General features: G+C 53.5%; 1 protein-coding gene across 1 annotated transcript in view; it reads left to right on the top strand.

Moving 5' to 3' along the window:
- ANKRD27 (ankyrin repeat domain 27) overlaps positions 1–13,229 on the top strand; it is a 60,240-nt gene that overhangs the window by 45,325 nt on the left and 1,686 nt on the right. Inside the window, exons 21-28 of the mRNA XM_055145503.1 lie at positions 167–211; positions 2,610–2,732; positions 7,602–7,799; positions 8,963–9,082; positions 9,183–9,344; positions 10,218–10,329; positions 11,231–11,309; positions 11,501–11,579. Of these exons, the coding sequence (XP_055001478.1) occupies positions 167–211; positions 2,610–2,732; positions 7,602–7,799; positions 8,963–9,082; positions 9,183–9,344; positions 10,218–10,329; positions 11,231–11,309; positions 11,501–11,579 (918 nt within the window). The remainder of the gene's footprint in view (positions 1–166; positions 212–2,609; positions 2,733–7,601; positions 7,800–8,962; positions 9,083–9,182; positions 9,345–10,217; positions 10,330–11,230; positions 11,310–11,500; positions 11,580–13,229) is intronic.

Here is a 13,229-nt window from a genome sequence, read left to right as displayed (position 1 = left end):
GTGAGTCAGTAATTCATGTTGACCCAGTTTAAAAAAAATAATAAAAGAAGCAAAAAAAAAAGTAAAAGGTAAAAAGAAAGTGGCTAGGTTGTCATACACTACTTTTTGTTATTTTTGTTACTATTTCGTCATGGAAATTATCTAACACTTTTCCCCTTTTATTAAGGTAGAAAAGCTTTTAAGGGCAGTTGCTGATGGAGACCTAGAAATGGTGAGTGGTGACATCCGTGCACAGCTGGCCCCTGCCTGTCCTGTCTGTGTGTATGTTGGTGGGGGGGAAGCACACGGTGTGGTGTCTGTCCACCCCCCACTGTCCTGTCCATGGGGTCACATGGTGTGGCATCTGTATGTCCCACCCTGGGGGGGTGGGCAGCTAGTGGGTCCCGGCACCTGGCCACTGCCAAGTGGTCAGACTCCACAGATAGCCCTCTGCCAGAAAAGGGCACAGAGCTAGTGACAGACCAACCCCAGGGTCAGCTAGAGAGGACAGGGCTGGGGAGGGGGGGCGGGCGTGGAGCCCAGTGGGTATTTGGGTGGCCATGGCCCTGGGCCAGGAGGCAGCTAGAGGATGAGGTGGACAGAGGGCATGGTGCTGGCTGCGTGGGGGCGCCTGGGGCAGAGGTTCAGCTGCAGGGAAGCTCTCCTCCCTGGCCTCTGGTCGAGAGCTGGACACTGGCCTGCAGAGGTGACCTTCCTTGAAGCCTCCAGCACCTCGCTCAGGCACCGCTGTGTCTTTGTCTTTGAAGAACAACAGTCCGGGGTGCTTTTGCCAAACTAAGCCTGACTGAAACATGCCTCCCGAGAGGTTCAGGTCCTGGGCTGGAGCGATAGATAGCACAGCGGGTTAGGCGTTTGCCTTGCACTCGGCCAACCTGGGTTCGATTCCCAGCATCCCAGATGGCCTCCTGAGCACCACCAAGAGTGATTCCTGAGTGCAGAGCCAGGAATAACCCCTGAGCACCGCCGAGTGTGACCCAAAAAGTAAAAAAGAAAAACAAAACAAAGAGATTCAGGTCCTTCCACTGCCGACTGACTTGGAGGCAGTGGGCAGAAGTGACCGGACCCTGATTGTAGCCACCCTGGAGTAGGAAGGGTCTGCGCATGGGTATTCCGTGTCACCCTGTGCTGTGTCAAGCTGAGCCTGGCTTGCCGAGGCAGCCCTGAGAGGAGCTGTGGGCACACAGAAGGAGGGCTTCTCACAGCCCCCGAGAGCCTCGGGGGAGCCGGAGAGGAGAGGAGAGGAGACAGGAGGCCCGTGTCAGACACGCCACTTCTCCTCCCTCTGGCCGGGCCCCTGAGATCGGAGGCCCCCGACCAGTGCCCGGGTCAGCGTGCAAGTACGCCATCTGGGGTGGGGAGCCAGCTCGAGGGGCTGCAGTGGGCCGTGCGTGCGGGAGGCCCAGGTTTGAGCCCCTGAGCACAGAGCCAGGAGTCACCACTGGATGTGGTCTGGCCACAGAGCAGAGTGACCCCCACATGGGGGAAGAGGTGAGCAGCCCAGCCTGGGGCTCCGGCCCCCAAGCCCTGTTCAGCGTCGGCCTGGCAGAAGCCTTTGGTCGTTCCCGCCTGGGCTCCTGTGGCCACCTTGGAGGGGGCAATGCTGGGTGGGGCTTCCTGAGCCCTTGGCCACCCCAGAGAGGCCGCAGTGCTTGGGGCCAGACCTCCTGTGTGTTGGGGCCATTTCCTTCCTCAAATAACGGTCACTGAGATACGAACTTGGACTGGAATGGGCCAGGCCTGGGTGGGCGTCCACCCGTGCCTTCTGTGGTGGGTGTGGGTGGCTTGGGAGGCCTCCCATGCCCACTAGGTCGTGTGGCCTGTGTGAGGGGTGGGACTGAGCATCTCCCAGGACGGAGGTAGGGAGGGGGGCCTGCCGGGCATGCTCAGATGACCCCAGAGCAGCATGGCGCCACCACCCGGAAGCCAGACCCATGCACCCGTGTGTCAGACAGAGGCAGAGACCCTCACGGGGCTGCACAAACCCCCACTTGAGCTTGCAAGCTCCGTTTGAAGATGCCTGGAGCTGAAATCTACATTCCTATAATTTTTTTCTTTTTTAAAAAGATATTTTGCTTTTTGGGTCACACCTGGCGATGGACAGGGGTTACTCCTGGCTCTGCACTCAGGAATCACTCTTGGTGGTGCTCAGGGGACCATATGGGATGCTGGGAATCGAACCCGGGTCAGCCGCATGCAAAGCAAATGTTCTACCCGGTGTGCTATCACTCAAGCCCCAAATTTTGTCTTTTCAAAGAAAAAATTTTACATGAATCTCATCTTTACTGCACATAGCCCTTTTGGGGTGAATGTTGATGGTTTTTTTTTTTTTTTTTTGCGTGTGTGTTTGTTTTTTTGTGTGTGTGTGTGTGAGATAAGCTTATTAAGAGGTCTAAAAAGACCATGGTAGACAGACCACAGGCCTCGAGTGTGCTGGGTTTGATCCCCGACACCTCAGACAGAGCAGGGGGGTCCAGAAAGGTGTGAGTACAGGTGGTGCCCAGAGCCTTCCCGAGACCGGTGGCTTCCGTGGCTGTAGCAGGGATGTGGGGCCACGGGCGCGGGGACCCGTCCTGGAGCTGAGGGCCTGCCTGTGTCTCCTGCAACTCCAGGTCCGTTACCTTTTGGAGTGGACGGAGGAAGACCTGGAGGAGGCGGAGGATGATGTCGGCAGTGCAGGCCTGGACCTGTGTCACCCCCTGTGCCAGTGCCCCAGATGTGCCCCCTTTCAAAAGGTTTGACTTGGTTTGCTGCTTTGAGGTGCGGGAGGGCGCAAGGGCCCGCTCTGTGTCCTCCCCTCTGGTGCGCTGTTGGCTTCTCAGCCAGCTGAGAGACGGGGCATCAAGGGGGGCTCGCTCAGGATGGGTGGAGGACATGGTGCGGGCAGCCCACCCTGTGAGTGAGCAGGACACGGACACAGGCGCTCAGCTGCCGTGGGGTCCCAGTCACCATTGTACCGTATCCCAGCCAGGGCCTGCCCAGGCCTGGGCCTCACCCGCTCATCCAGATTCCCTGGTTCACTGTGGTCACTTCTGTCAGCTGTGTGTGCGGTCAAGGCTCATGTGTCCACTCCCTCCTCGCACACCTCTCTCCCCACCCTCTGTCCCCAATCTCACCCGAGTCCCGACAACCACCCAGCTCTTCTCCATTTCTATTATTTTTTGGGGGTCCACACGTGGTGATGCTCAGGGGTTACTCCTGGCTCTGCACTCAGGAATTACTCCTGGCAGTGCTCAGGGGACCATATGGGATGCTGGGGATTGAACCCAGGTTGGCCGGACAAGTCTTACCCGCCGTACTGTCGCTCCGGCCCTGTTTTTTTTTTTTTTTTAATTCATGCGACTCTAATCTCACCCTTTTGGGCTTGGTGCTGTTCCTGCTGCATGAACCCCCAGTTGTGGAGGTTAATGAACAATTGATTGTCCCGTGGTACTGCCTGGCCGGTGTGTGCCGTGGTTGAACTGTTTACCTGCCGCAGGACACCCAGGTCGATTTGGAGCTGCAGATACGACAGAGAAAAAGGGCTTGTGTGGCCACATGAAGTTCGGTTTGGCTAAGCTGAAAGCCCAGGAGTGCCATTTCTGGGTCCTGTGTGGCTTACCTGTTACCACGGCTGTGGTCACGAGGTTTTATCTGGAATGGGCAGACTGGCCTCCCTCTGGCTGTGGTCTGGCTTCTGGACATCCACCACAGCACTTGACTTTTGGCCCTGATCTTGACTTGCTTTTCTCTGATAGCTAAATTTTATATGCTCACTGACTGCCCATTTATTTTCCTGACTTCTTTGTGAGAAGCCCTTTCTTTAAGCTGAGTTTGCCCCCCACCCCACCCCCAAACCAATCCTTTGTCGATTTCTTTGTAGTGGTTGGGGTCTCATAACTGATGCTCAGCATGGCCGGGGCCACTCCCAGCTGTGCTCGGGCAACTGGGCTGGATGGTTCAGGGCAAGGGCCTGGCTGCCAGGTCACCCTGGTAGTGCTGGGTGGAGGTAGAGGTCAGGCGGGGCTGGGCATCAAACCAGGGTCAGGCCCCTGCCAAGGGTGCTTTGACCGTGGGAAGCCCAGGTTCCGAACCTGGCACTGTGTGGGCCCCCAGACACCCCTGGGGCAGCCCTGGTACCACCTGGAGTGGCCCAAAATAAGAAAGGAGGTGGGAAAGGCAGGGGAGGGGTCTTCTCTCTCTCTCTCTCTCTCTCTCTCTCTCTCTCTCTCTCTCTCTCCCTCTTTCTGCCATTCAGATGTCCGAATACAGGAATACAGACTGTGTTCCTTAGTTTTCTTTTCTCTCATGACAGTCATTAAAAAAAAAGGTGACTCGAGTTGGGACCGAAGAGATAAATGCTTGTCTTACACATTGCTGACCCAGGTTCCGTACTGGGCACCCTTATATGATCCCGGAGCATACCAGGAGAGATCCCTAAGTGCAGAGCCAGGAGTAAGTCTGAGCATCAGATGGCCCAGAAACAAAATAAAATTTAAAAAAATGAATTAGTTAAAATGAGGGCTGGAGTCAGGCGCTTGCCTTGCAAGCAGCCGACCCAGGTTCAATCCCTGGCATCATAGAGTCCCCCATGCCTGCTGGAGGGCACAGAGCGAGGAGTGGGCCAGGAGTACCTTTGGGTGGGACCCCCACCGCCATCTCCAAAAAAGAAGAAAGAAAGAAAGGAGGGAGGGAACGGAGGGAAGGAAGAAGGAGAGGGAAGAGGGAAAAGAGGTGAAAGATGTATCAATCTGGGCATTTTTGTGGAGATGTTTGATGACTGTTCCATTCCCTTGAACTGACGAGTGATTGGTCTGGTCAAGGTTCCTTCTTCCTCCTGATTCAGTCTTAGGAGGCTGGGTGATTCTAGAGATTTCCCTACTTCTAAGGGCCCCTAGAGATAATGCAGTGGGAAGGGCACTCGCCTTGCCTGTGACCAGCCCCCAGCATTTCACATGTTCTCCTGGGCCCTCCGGGAGTGATTCCTGAGTATAGAGGTATAGAGCAGGAGTAACCCCCCGAGCACCACTGGATATGGCCCCAATACAAACAAAAATTTTTCTCCACTTCTAGATGTTCTCACTTAGTAGCGTAAGGTTGTTCATGATCTCTTACAATCTTTTGTATTTATGTGGTTATTTACTGTTGCTTCTCTTCTTGAATTTCTGATTAGCATTGTTCTCTTTTTTTCCTTGCGAGTCTTGCTAAAAGTTTGTCAATTTTGTTTATTCATTTGGAAAACCAGTTCCTGGCTTCATTAAGCTTTATTTTTTTAATTGCTTCCTTGACTTCTATATTCTTGGTTTATTATTTCTTTCCACGTATTTACTCTGGGTTTTATTTGTTACTCGTATAGTCTCTTGAGAGGTGAGTCTAGGATATTTGTGCTTTTTCTTATTTCCTGATGTAATCTGTATTGCTATGAACTTTCCCCTGAGTGTGGCTTTTGGCTTCCTGTAGGATCTGTTTACTTCTTTGATTTCCCTTTGAGCTAATGGTTGCTTAACAGAGTAGTACATTGTGTAGTTTTCTAAGGTTGAGCTTTTCCTGTTTTTTTTTTTTTAATGGTTAATTTTTACCTTTGTAGCATTGTAGTCTGAGAAGAGATTTGAAATGATTTCTATTCTCAGGATATTATGGACACTTACTTTGTGTTCCAGCATGTAATTTGTCTTGGAGAATGTCCCATGTGTTACATATTCTAGAGAAGAATATGCATTCCATTTTTTTGAGGTGTGGATGAGAGGGAGAGGGAGGTCCTATACATGCCTGTTAATCCCAGCTCTTCAGCTTTTCACATAAGGCCTCATTTCTTTACTCTTTTTCTTCCTGGGTGATCTGGCATAAAGTTTCCTGTTCCATTGTGTTGGTGTCTCTTTGGTTTGTTAGTGGTTGCTTTAAGTACTTTGCTACCCCTTTCTTTGGCACATAATGTTTATAAGCGTTTGGTTCTCTCGATACAGTGATGCCTTAGTATGTAATGTTCATCTCCACCTTTAGCTTGAGTGCTGTTTGGCCCAGTACATGTATGGCATCCTTGCCTCTGCTAAAAACCAACTGTTGACCTATAAGATTGATTTACAGTAAGCCTTTGACTTAGAGCCTTTATTATTATTTTGTTGTTGTTATTATTATTTTGGTTTGGGGGCCAGAGCTGGCAGTGCCCAGAGCCTACTCCTGGCTCTTCACTAGGAATCACTCCCCCGGAGGTGCTCAGGGCGGGGGGTTTATATTAGGTGCCAGGGATGAAACCCAGGTCAGCCATGTGCATGGCAAACGCCCTCCCCGCTGTTCGTTGGCTCCAGCCTGTGCTCACTGTGAGCTTTGGGGCACATCTCTGCTAGGTGGCAGAAGTGGGGTTCAGTCCATTGTTGTTTACAGAAATTACTGACAAAAAGTTATTGACCAAAAATTGCCATTTTTCTCTGAGAGTCTGGGTGTTTTGCCGTATGACTGTTTCCTTGGCTTGCCCTTGTGCTGGCGGCTTGCGTGGGGAGGCGGGCCTGTCCCTGCAGAGACCTGCTCCCATTCCACTCTTCCTCTTGGCTTCTCCCGAGTACCGTTGCTCTGAGGTTTCTGGGTACTTTACATCCAGAGTTCGCAGCTTATTGGCCCTTTGGAATTAAAAACAAATCTCATGTTCACTCTCGGGGTTCCCTCTGTGAGTCTCCTCTTCCCCTCACTTACATTTCTGTTTCCGAGTGCTGTTTCCTTGCCTTTCAGATAAGACTGTTCTTGGAGGCCATCTGTATGTTGGGCAAATAAGGTTAGAGGTAGTGAATGGTTTAGAGGCAGTGAAGATTACTATCAGTCGTCGGAAAATGCTTTTATCATGCCTGCAAATATGAGGAGTTCCCTGGCAGGATAGAGTATTTTCATTGAGGAATGAATATCCTACCGTTCTCCTCAGACCTGAAGTTTCACTGGAAAAAACTCTATGAATCTTACGGGGTCTCTGTATGTGTCTTTGCTTTTCTCTTATTGCTTCTCTCTCTCTCTCTCTCTCTCTCTCTCTCTCTCTCTCTCTCTCTCTCTCTCTCTCTCTCTCTCTCCCTCTCCTTCTCCTCTCCTTCCTCTCTTACTCTCCTCTCTGTCTCTCACCTCTCTCTCTCTGTGTCTCTGTTTCTCTCTCCCTCTCTCTCTTTTTCTCTCTCTCTTCTCCCCCATCCCCCAGTCCCCGCCTGCCACTTTGATTATTTGATTACCCTGTGTCCTCCTGTTTGGGTTTGTTTGGATCCCTTGGGGCTTCTGGGATCAGAGTATGCGTCGCCCTCCTCAGAGTTCTTGGCTATTGTTTCTTGCACCAGCACTTTCCCCCTTTCTCTTCCAGAATCCCTATGATGCGGCTAGTGTCCCTCTTCCTGCCTTCCCGCTTATTTCTAATGATTTCTCTACTTGGGGGGGAGAGGGGTGGAGGGGCTCGGACCATGCCTGGCAGTTCACCCTTTGAAGTGTTGCTCCCTCCTCGGCCAGGGGCAGTTCCCCTGCAGGGGACCTGATTCTGCAGCCCATTGTGGCCCCAGGTTTTGTCCAGGGTGTGTGCAGGAATGGAGGGCTTCGGTTTCTGCCACCTGGCTCCTCAACTATGAACTGTCCTTTCTGCTCCCGCCATCGGTGCCGAGTAGAAGCTGGCAAAGATTCCTGCCAGCGGACTGGGTGTGAATGTGACCAACCAGGACGGCTCCTCCCCACTGCATGTGGCCGCCCTGCACGGCCGGGCCGACCTCGTCCCCCTCCTGCTGAAGCATGGTGCCTGCGTGGGCGCCAGGAACGCCAGCCAGGCCGTCCCGCTCCACCTGGCCAGCCAGAAGGGCCATTTCCAGGTAGGGGCAGTGCCCTGGGTGCGTAGATCACTTGGCCGAGATGCTGCCGGCGGGGGGGGGGGGGCTTTCCTCCTGCCCAGGTGAGATCTGGAGATGCACCTGGCCAGTCACTCCGTTCCAGAACCCAGAACCCAAGAGCCAACCAACCCCTCCTTCCACTGCGTGCCCCTCCTGGGGGCACCAAGGGGGCAGTTCTGACTCACCCCAGCTGGCACGGTGTCTAGTGCTGGGGTGCCTGTCACTGAGGCTCTGCCCAACTCTCCCCACCTTTATATCCCGTAGTCTGTGCCCAGTGGTACCCCCTAAAGCTGGGGCCCCAGAGAAGGGGGCCCAAAATCATGGTGGGGCTGGAAGGAGAGTCCAGCAGGTAAGGCACTGGTCGGCAGCAGTGTGATCCCTGGTACCCTATGTTTGACAGACTTAGGGGGACTCAGCAGGGGGGCGGGGTCAGGGAGTCCAGACAGGGCTGGAGAGAGTATCATGGGTAAGGCACTGGTCCGCAGCAGTGTGATCCCTGGGACCCCATGTTTGATAGACTTAGGGGGGCTTGTGGGGGGGGGTCAGGGAGTCCAGACAGGGCTGGAGAGAGTATCATGGGTAAGGCACTGGTCGGCCGCTGTGTGACCCCGGGTACCACATCTGCTTGCCCTTGTGATGATCCCCGAGGATTGATCCCCGAGCACAGCCACGTGTGGTCCAGACAAAGCTGAGCCACGCCAGAAACGTGACTGTGGACTGTTCACAAGTCCGACAGTCGGGACATTCAATTCCACTGTCAGCTTCTCCACTCCCTTCTTCCTGCCCCTAGAGCCTGAGGCGAGGGTGCGAGCTCTTCACAGGATGGAGTGAACCCCCGAGTCCCAGCCTGCAGCAGGGCTGCCCTCAGCTGGGCGGGTCCTCCCTGGCTCTCCCTGTCTGCAGCCTAGAGGGCTCCCCTGCTGGATTCTTTTATTCTTTGCTTTCTGGGTCACACCCAGCGATGCTTGGGGGTTACTCCTGGCTCTGCACTCAGGAATTACTCCTGGCGGGAACCATATGGGATGCTGGGAATCGAACCCAGGTGGGCTGCGTGCAAGGCAAACGCGGTACCCGCTGTGCTATCACTCCAGCCCCGCCGCTGCTGGATTCTGACCGGTGCCGCCCCCTTGTCCTCTGCCCGCCAGGTGGTGAAGTGTCTCCTAGAGGCTCACGCCAAGCCCAATAAGAAGGACCTCAGCGGAAACACCCCCCTCATTTACGCCTGCTCCGGTGGCCACCACGAAGTGGCCGCGCTGTTGCTGCAGGTGAGCGCCCGGCGGCGTGTCCCTTCCCCACCCCCCACCAACCCCGGCCCCCAGCTGTGCCACCGCCCACACACGCACCTTCCTGCCGCTCTCTCTGCAGCACGGGGCCTCCATCAACGCCACCAACGACAAGGGCAACACGGCGCTGCACGCGGCCGTGCTGGAGAAGCGGGTCCTGGTGGTGGAGCTGCTCCTGCTGCACGGGGCGTCCGTCCAGGTGCTGAACAAGAGGCAGCGCACGGCCCTGGACTGCGCCGAGCAGGTGAGCGCGCACGCGGCCCGGGCTGGGGCCGGGTCCCAGGGAGCGCGCCCAGACCCTCGAGGGGCCCTGTCCTGGCTCACCCCTGGCTTCAGGGGCCCCTCCCCAGCCCTGGGCTCGGCGGCAGGAAGGAGAAGGCTTTCGTTTCCCGGTTGCTCTGAGACGTCTGGAGTCCGGCCAGGTCGCCGCTCCCTAGCCCTGAGATTTTCTCTTGCAGAAATGCCAGGGAAAGGCCTCCCTCCCCCCTCCCCCCCCCCCCCCGCCGGGTGCTGGGGTTACCTCTTTACTGTTGGGGTTTTGAATCTCTTACCTCGTTTTCCACATAGGTTGTCATGTGAAAGTCACCTTAAATCCAACCCACTCAGATTTATTGTTATCAGCTTTTGACTTGCAGGGTCATTTCAGAGTTGACTTCTTTTTTGGGGGGGTGTCAGGGGGAGGCACACTCAGTACTCAGGGCTTTACTCCTGGCTCAGGGATCAGTTCTAGGGGGCTCCGGGAATCACAGGGGTGCCGGGGATTGAATCCCGGTCCACTGTGTAAAGCAAGTGCCTTACTCACCGTCCCATCTCTCCAGCCGCAGAACTGACATTTTGAAAGCTCTGTTAGTATGTTTTGTCCGTCACGTGATAAGGATGCATGCTCGGGGGTGTGGGTGAGCTCCCGCCCCCACACGAATAGACCCTATTGCTCACTGGGAGCCACAGGATGGGAGGCCCCGAGCAGAGCCAGGCTGGACGGCGCCCACGTCCTGCCTGGAGCTGCCACTCTGCTTTCCCACCCAGGCCATGCCGAGGACTTTCAGGTCGAAAAGAGGCAATAACCTGCATAGAAGGAATTTTAAAATATATATATATTTTCCCTTTCAAATTGTAGAATTCAAAAATAATGGAGTTACTTCAGGTCGTACCAAGCTGTGTGGCCACGTTAGATGATGTCGGTGAAACTGACCCCAAGGACTACGTTACAGTTAAGATCAGGAAAAAATGTAAGAGCTCACATTCTTTCTGCTGTTCTCCTGGGGGCGGGGGGGTTGATGTGGAAGTTCACGAGTGGTTGCTGGTTCTAGCTGTGAATGTAAAGTGGCATTATGACCCAGGCTGGGCTGCTTGGGATAAAGGCATACACTCTGGGTGTGTATGTTCCATCTCTATCAGAGGTGTAGGAACACTGGCTCCCTTGTTGGTTGCAGTGTTTCTTAAGAAGGTAGACCGATGCTCTCTGCATTGCTTTTTTTTTTTTTTCTTTTTTGGGTCACACCTGGCAATGCACAGGGGTTACTCCTGGCTTTGCACTCAGGTATTACTCCTGGCAGTGCTCGGGGGACCATATGGGATGCTGGGAATCAAACCTGGGTCGGCCGCGTGCAAGGCCAATGCCCTACCCGCTGTGCTATCGCTCCAGCCCCTCTGCATTGCCTTTGAAGACAGGCCTCCACTCACTGTCTGGGGAGGAGCCCCCCCCCCCCCCCCCCGGAAAGTTTTCTCAGAGCTTCCTGGGACCGTGTCCTGGACAGCCAGGGGCAAAGGCTACCTAAAAACTATTTTTCAGTTGTCTGGTGGATGGCACTGAGAACAGAAGTTATAAACAGGATGGGAATGAAGTTGGTTTTTTTTTTCCCCAAAAGTTTTTATAGTTTATTTCTGTATCTGTGTAACCCCGAGGCTGTCTGGCTGTGATTGCCTGAGGGGGAATGGAAGTGTATTAAGGATTTGTCTCTTCTCTGCCGGCACACAGTAGTAAGATGTCAGCTATCTCCTTCAGCAAGTGCACCATGCTATTTTCTACATTTTTGCCGAACGAAGAAAATGGCAAGAGTGTGTATCTTTTAAATTTAAATCAATGCTTAAATTTTGGATGTTCTCAGAAGGTTATCTCTTTATCTACAGGGAACTCAAAAATGTACGATCTCCCCGATGAACCTTTTACAAGACAATTTTACTTTGTTCACCCGGCTGGTCAGTTGAAGTGAGTAGAACCCCGGCTCTTTCCCTGCGGTCAGTTTCCCCGCTGAGACAGACGGGGGGGGGGGGGGGGGGGGTGGGGGGGGGGTGGGGGGGTGGGGGCGGGGTCTGTCCCCAGCTTTGAGTCAGAGCTGCACTGCCCAAGGGCATCCGGAGTGTCATAGCCCCATCTCCGACATTTCCCTTTCCTTTCAGTTTCAGGGCAAAGAGTTCAAGAGAGATCATGACAAGAGATAGAAGTGTCCCAAATTTTACCGAGGATTCTTTGCATGAGGTGAGTTATTAAACACTGGTTTATTATCACCTTTGCTTTATTTTAAGCCTGACTTTTCCATAACTAATCCAGGGTGAACACATTGCTAGGTTCATTATTCCTTTGACTGTTGAAAGTTAACAATAAAAATTAGAATACTTCCTGGGGCAGCCAGAGGGACAGATTTCACGTATTACATTTAAAAAGACCCGGGGGCTGGAGTGATAGCACAGCGGGTAGGGTGTTTGCTTTGCACTCAGCCGACCCGGGTTCGATTCCCAGCATCCCATTTGGTCCCCCAGCACCGCCAGGAGTAATTCCTGAGTGTAGAGCCAGGAGTAACCCCTGTGCACCGCCGGGTGTGACCCAAAAAGCAAAAAAAAAAAAATTAAAATTAAAAATAAAATAAAAAGACCCTTTGGGGCTAAGAAAGGAACTGAGGGCAAGTGAGAAGTAGCCGCGTGCACAGGAAGCCACGCCCCTGCTGTGTTGTGGGGGCAATGACCCCTTCTCCAAACCCCCTCTGCTCCTCTAAGCCCCCTCTGCTCCTCTCAGCCCCCTTGCCTAAGAGAACACGTCTGTGTATCGGTGGTGATGCCTCTTCAGACACGAGGCCGCGTGGCTCAGCCACAGTTGCGTGCGTGGCCCTCTCGCTTAGTCCTGCAGCGTTAGCAGCTGGACTGGACACAGCAGCCCCCCATGGCGCTGCTTGGGACAACGCTTCAGAAACAGGACATGTCTGAACTGCTGCTGGCCTCTGTGTCCACTGATCATGAGATGTGGCCAGGCTTGTTGGGAGAGATATCCAACCGTGCTAAATCTCTTGTTTTGGAGAAAGTAGGTTTTTCCTCCGCCCCCTCGCTGGGTTTAAACACCGTGGTTTATAAAGTTGTTCATGGGGGTCGGAGCGATAGCACAGCGGGTAGGGTGTTTGCCTTGCACGCGGCCGACCCGGGTTCGATCCTCGGCATCCCATATGGTCCCCCAAGCACCGCCAGGAGTAATTCTTGAGTGCAAAGACAGGAGTAACCCCTGAGCATCGCTGGGTGTGACCCAAAAAGCAAAAAAAAAAAACCCAAAAAACCATAAAGTTGTTCATGATGATCTGTTCCCAGGCATTCAGGATTCCAACACCAGTGCCGCCACCACTGTCACTGGCCCTCTGCCATTGTATCCACTTCCCCAGTCACCCCTCAAGCCTACCCCTGTCGAACGATGACAGTCATTTATTGTCAATAATTGCTTGTAACCCCTTAATACAGAATGCTCAGAAACGTTTTCTATAGAGGAAAGTTTTTAAAAATGATTGTATCTCATGCTGGGGACATTAAGTTCTTGTCTGAGGATTTACTAAGTGGTTGTTGCAAGTTAACCACCTGTGTTGGTATTTTTGTTAGTCGAGATTGATTGGCTTCTGTGTTCCATCCCATCCACATACTACTGTGATGTCAGTGTTGGAGAGTGGCCAGGCACGCCAGAAAATCCAGAATTCTTCTTTACTGGGCATTCTGGCTAGAGTTAAAATTTTTTTTCCCCCTCTTTGGATCACACCCATCAATGCTCAGGGGTCACTTTTGGCTCTGCACTCAGGAATCACTCCTGGCAGCACTTGGGGGGGGACCATAGGGGACGCCGGGAATTGAACCTGGGTCGGCTGCTTACAAGGCAAAC

This window comes from Sorex araneus, chromosome 8, assembly GCF_027595985.1.
Source record: "Sorex araneus isolate mSorAra2 chromosome 8, mSorAra2.pri, whole genome shotgun sequence".
In the NCBI taxonomy this organism is placed as follows: Eukaryota; Metazoa; Chordata; class Mammalia; order Eulipotyphla; family Soricidae; genus Sorex; species Sorex araneus.
Note: the sequence above shows the minus strand (reverse complement) of the source record. Positions and strands in the feature narration are given on the sequence as shown.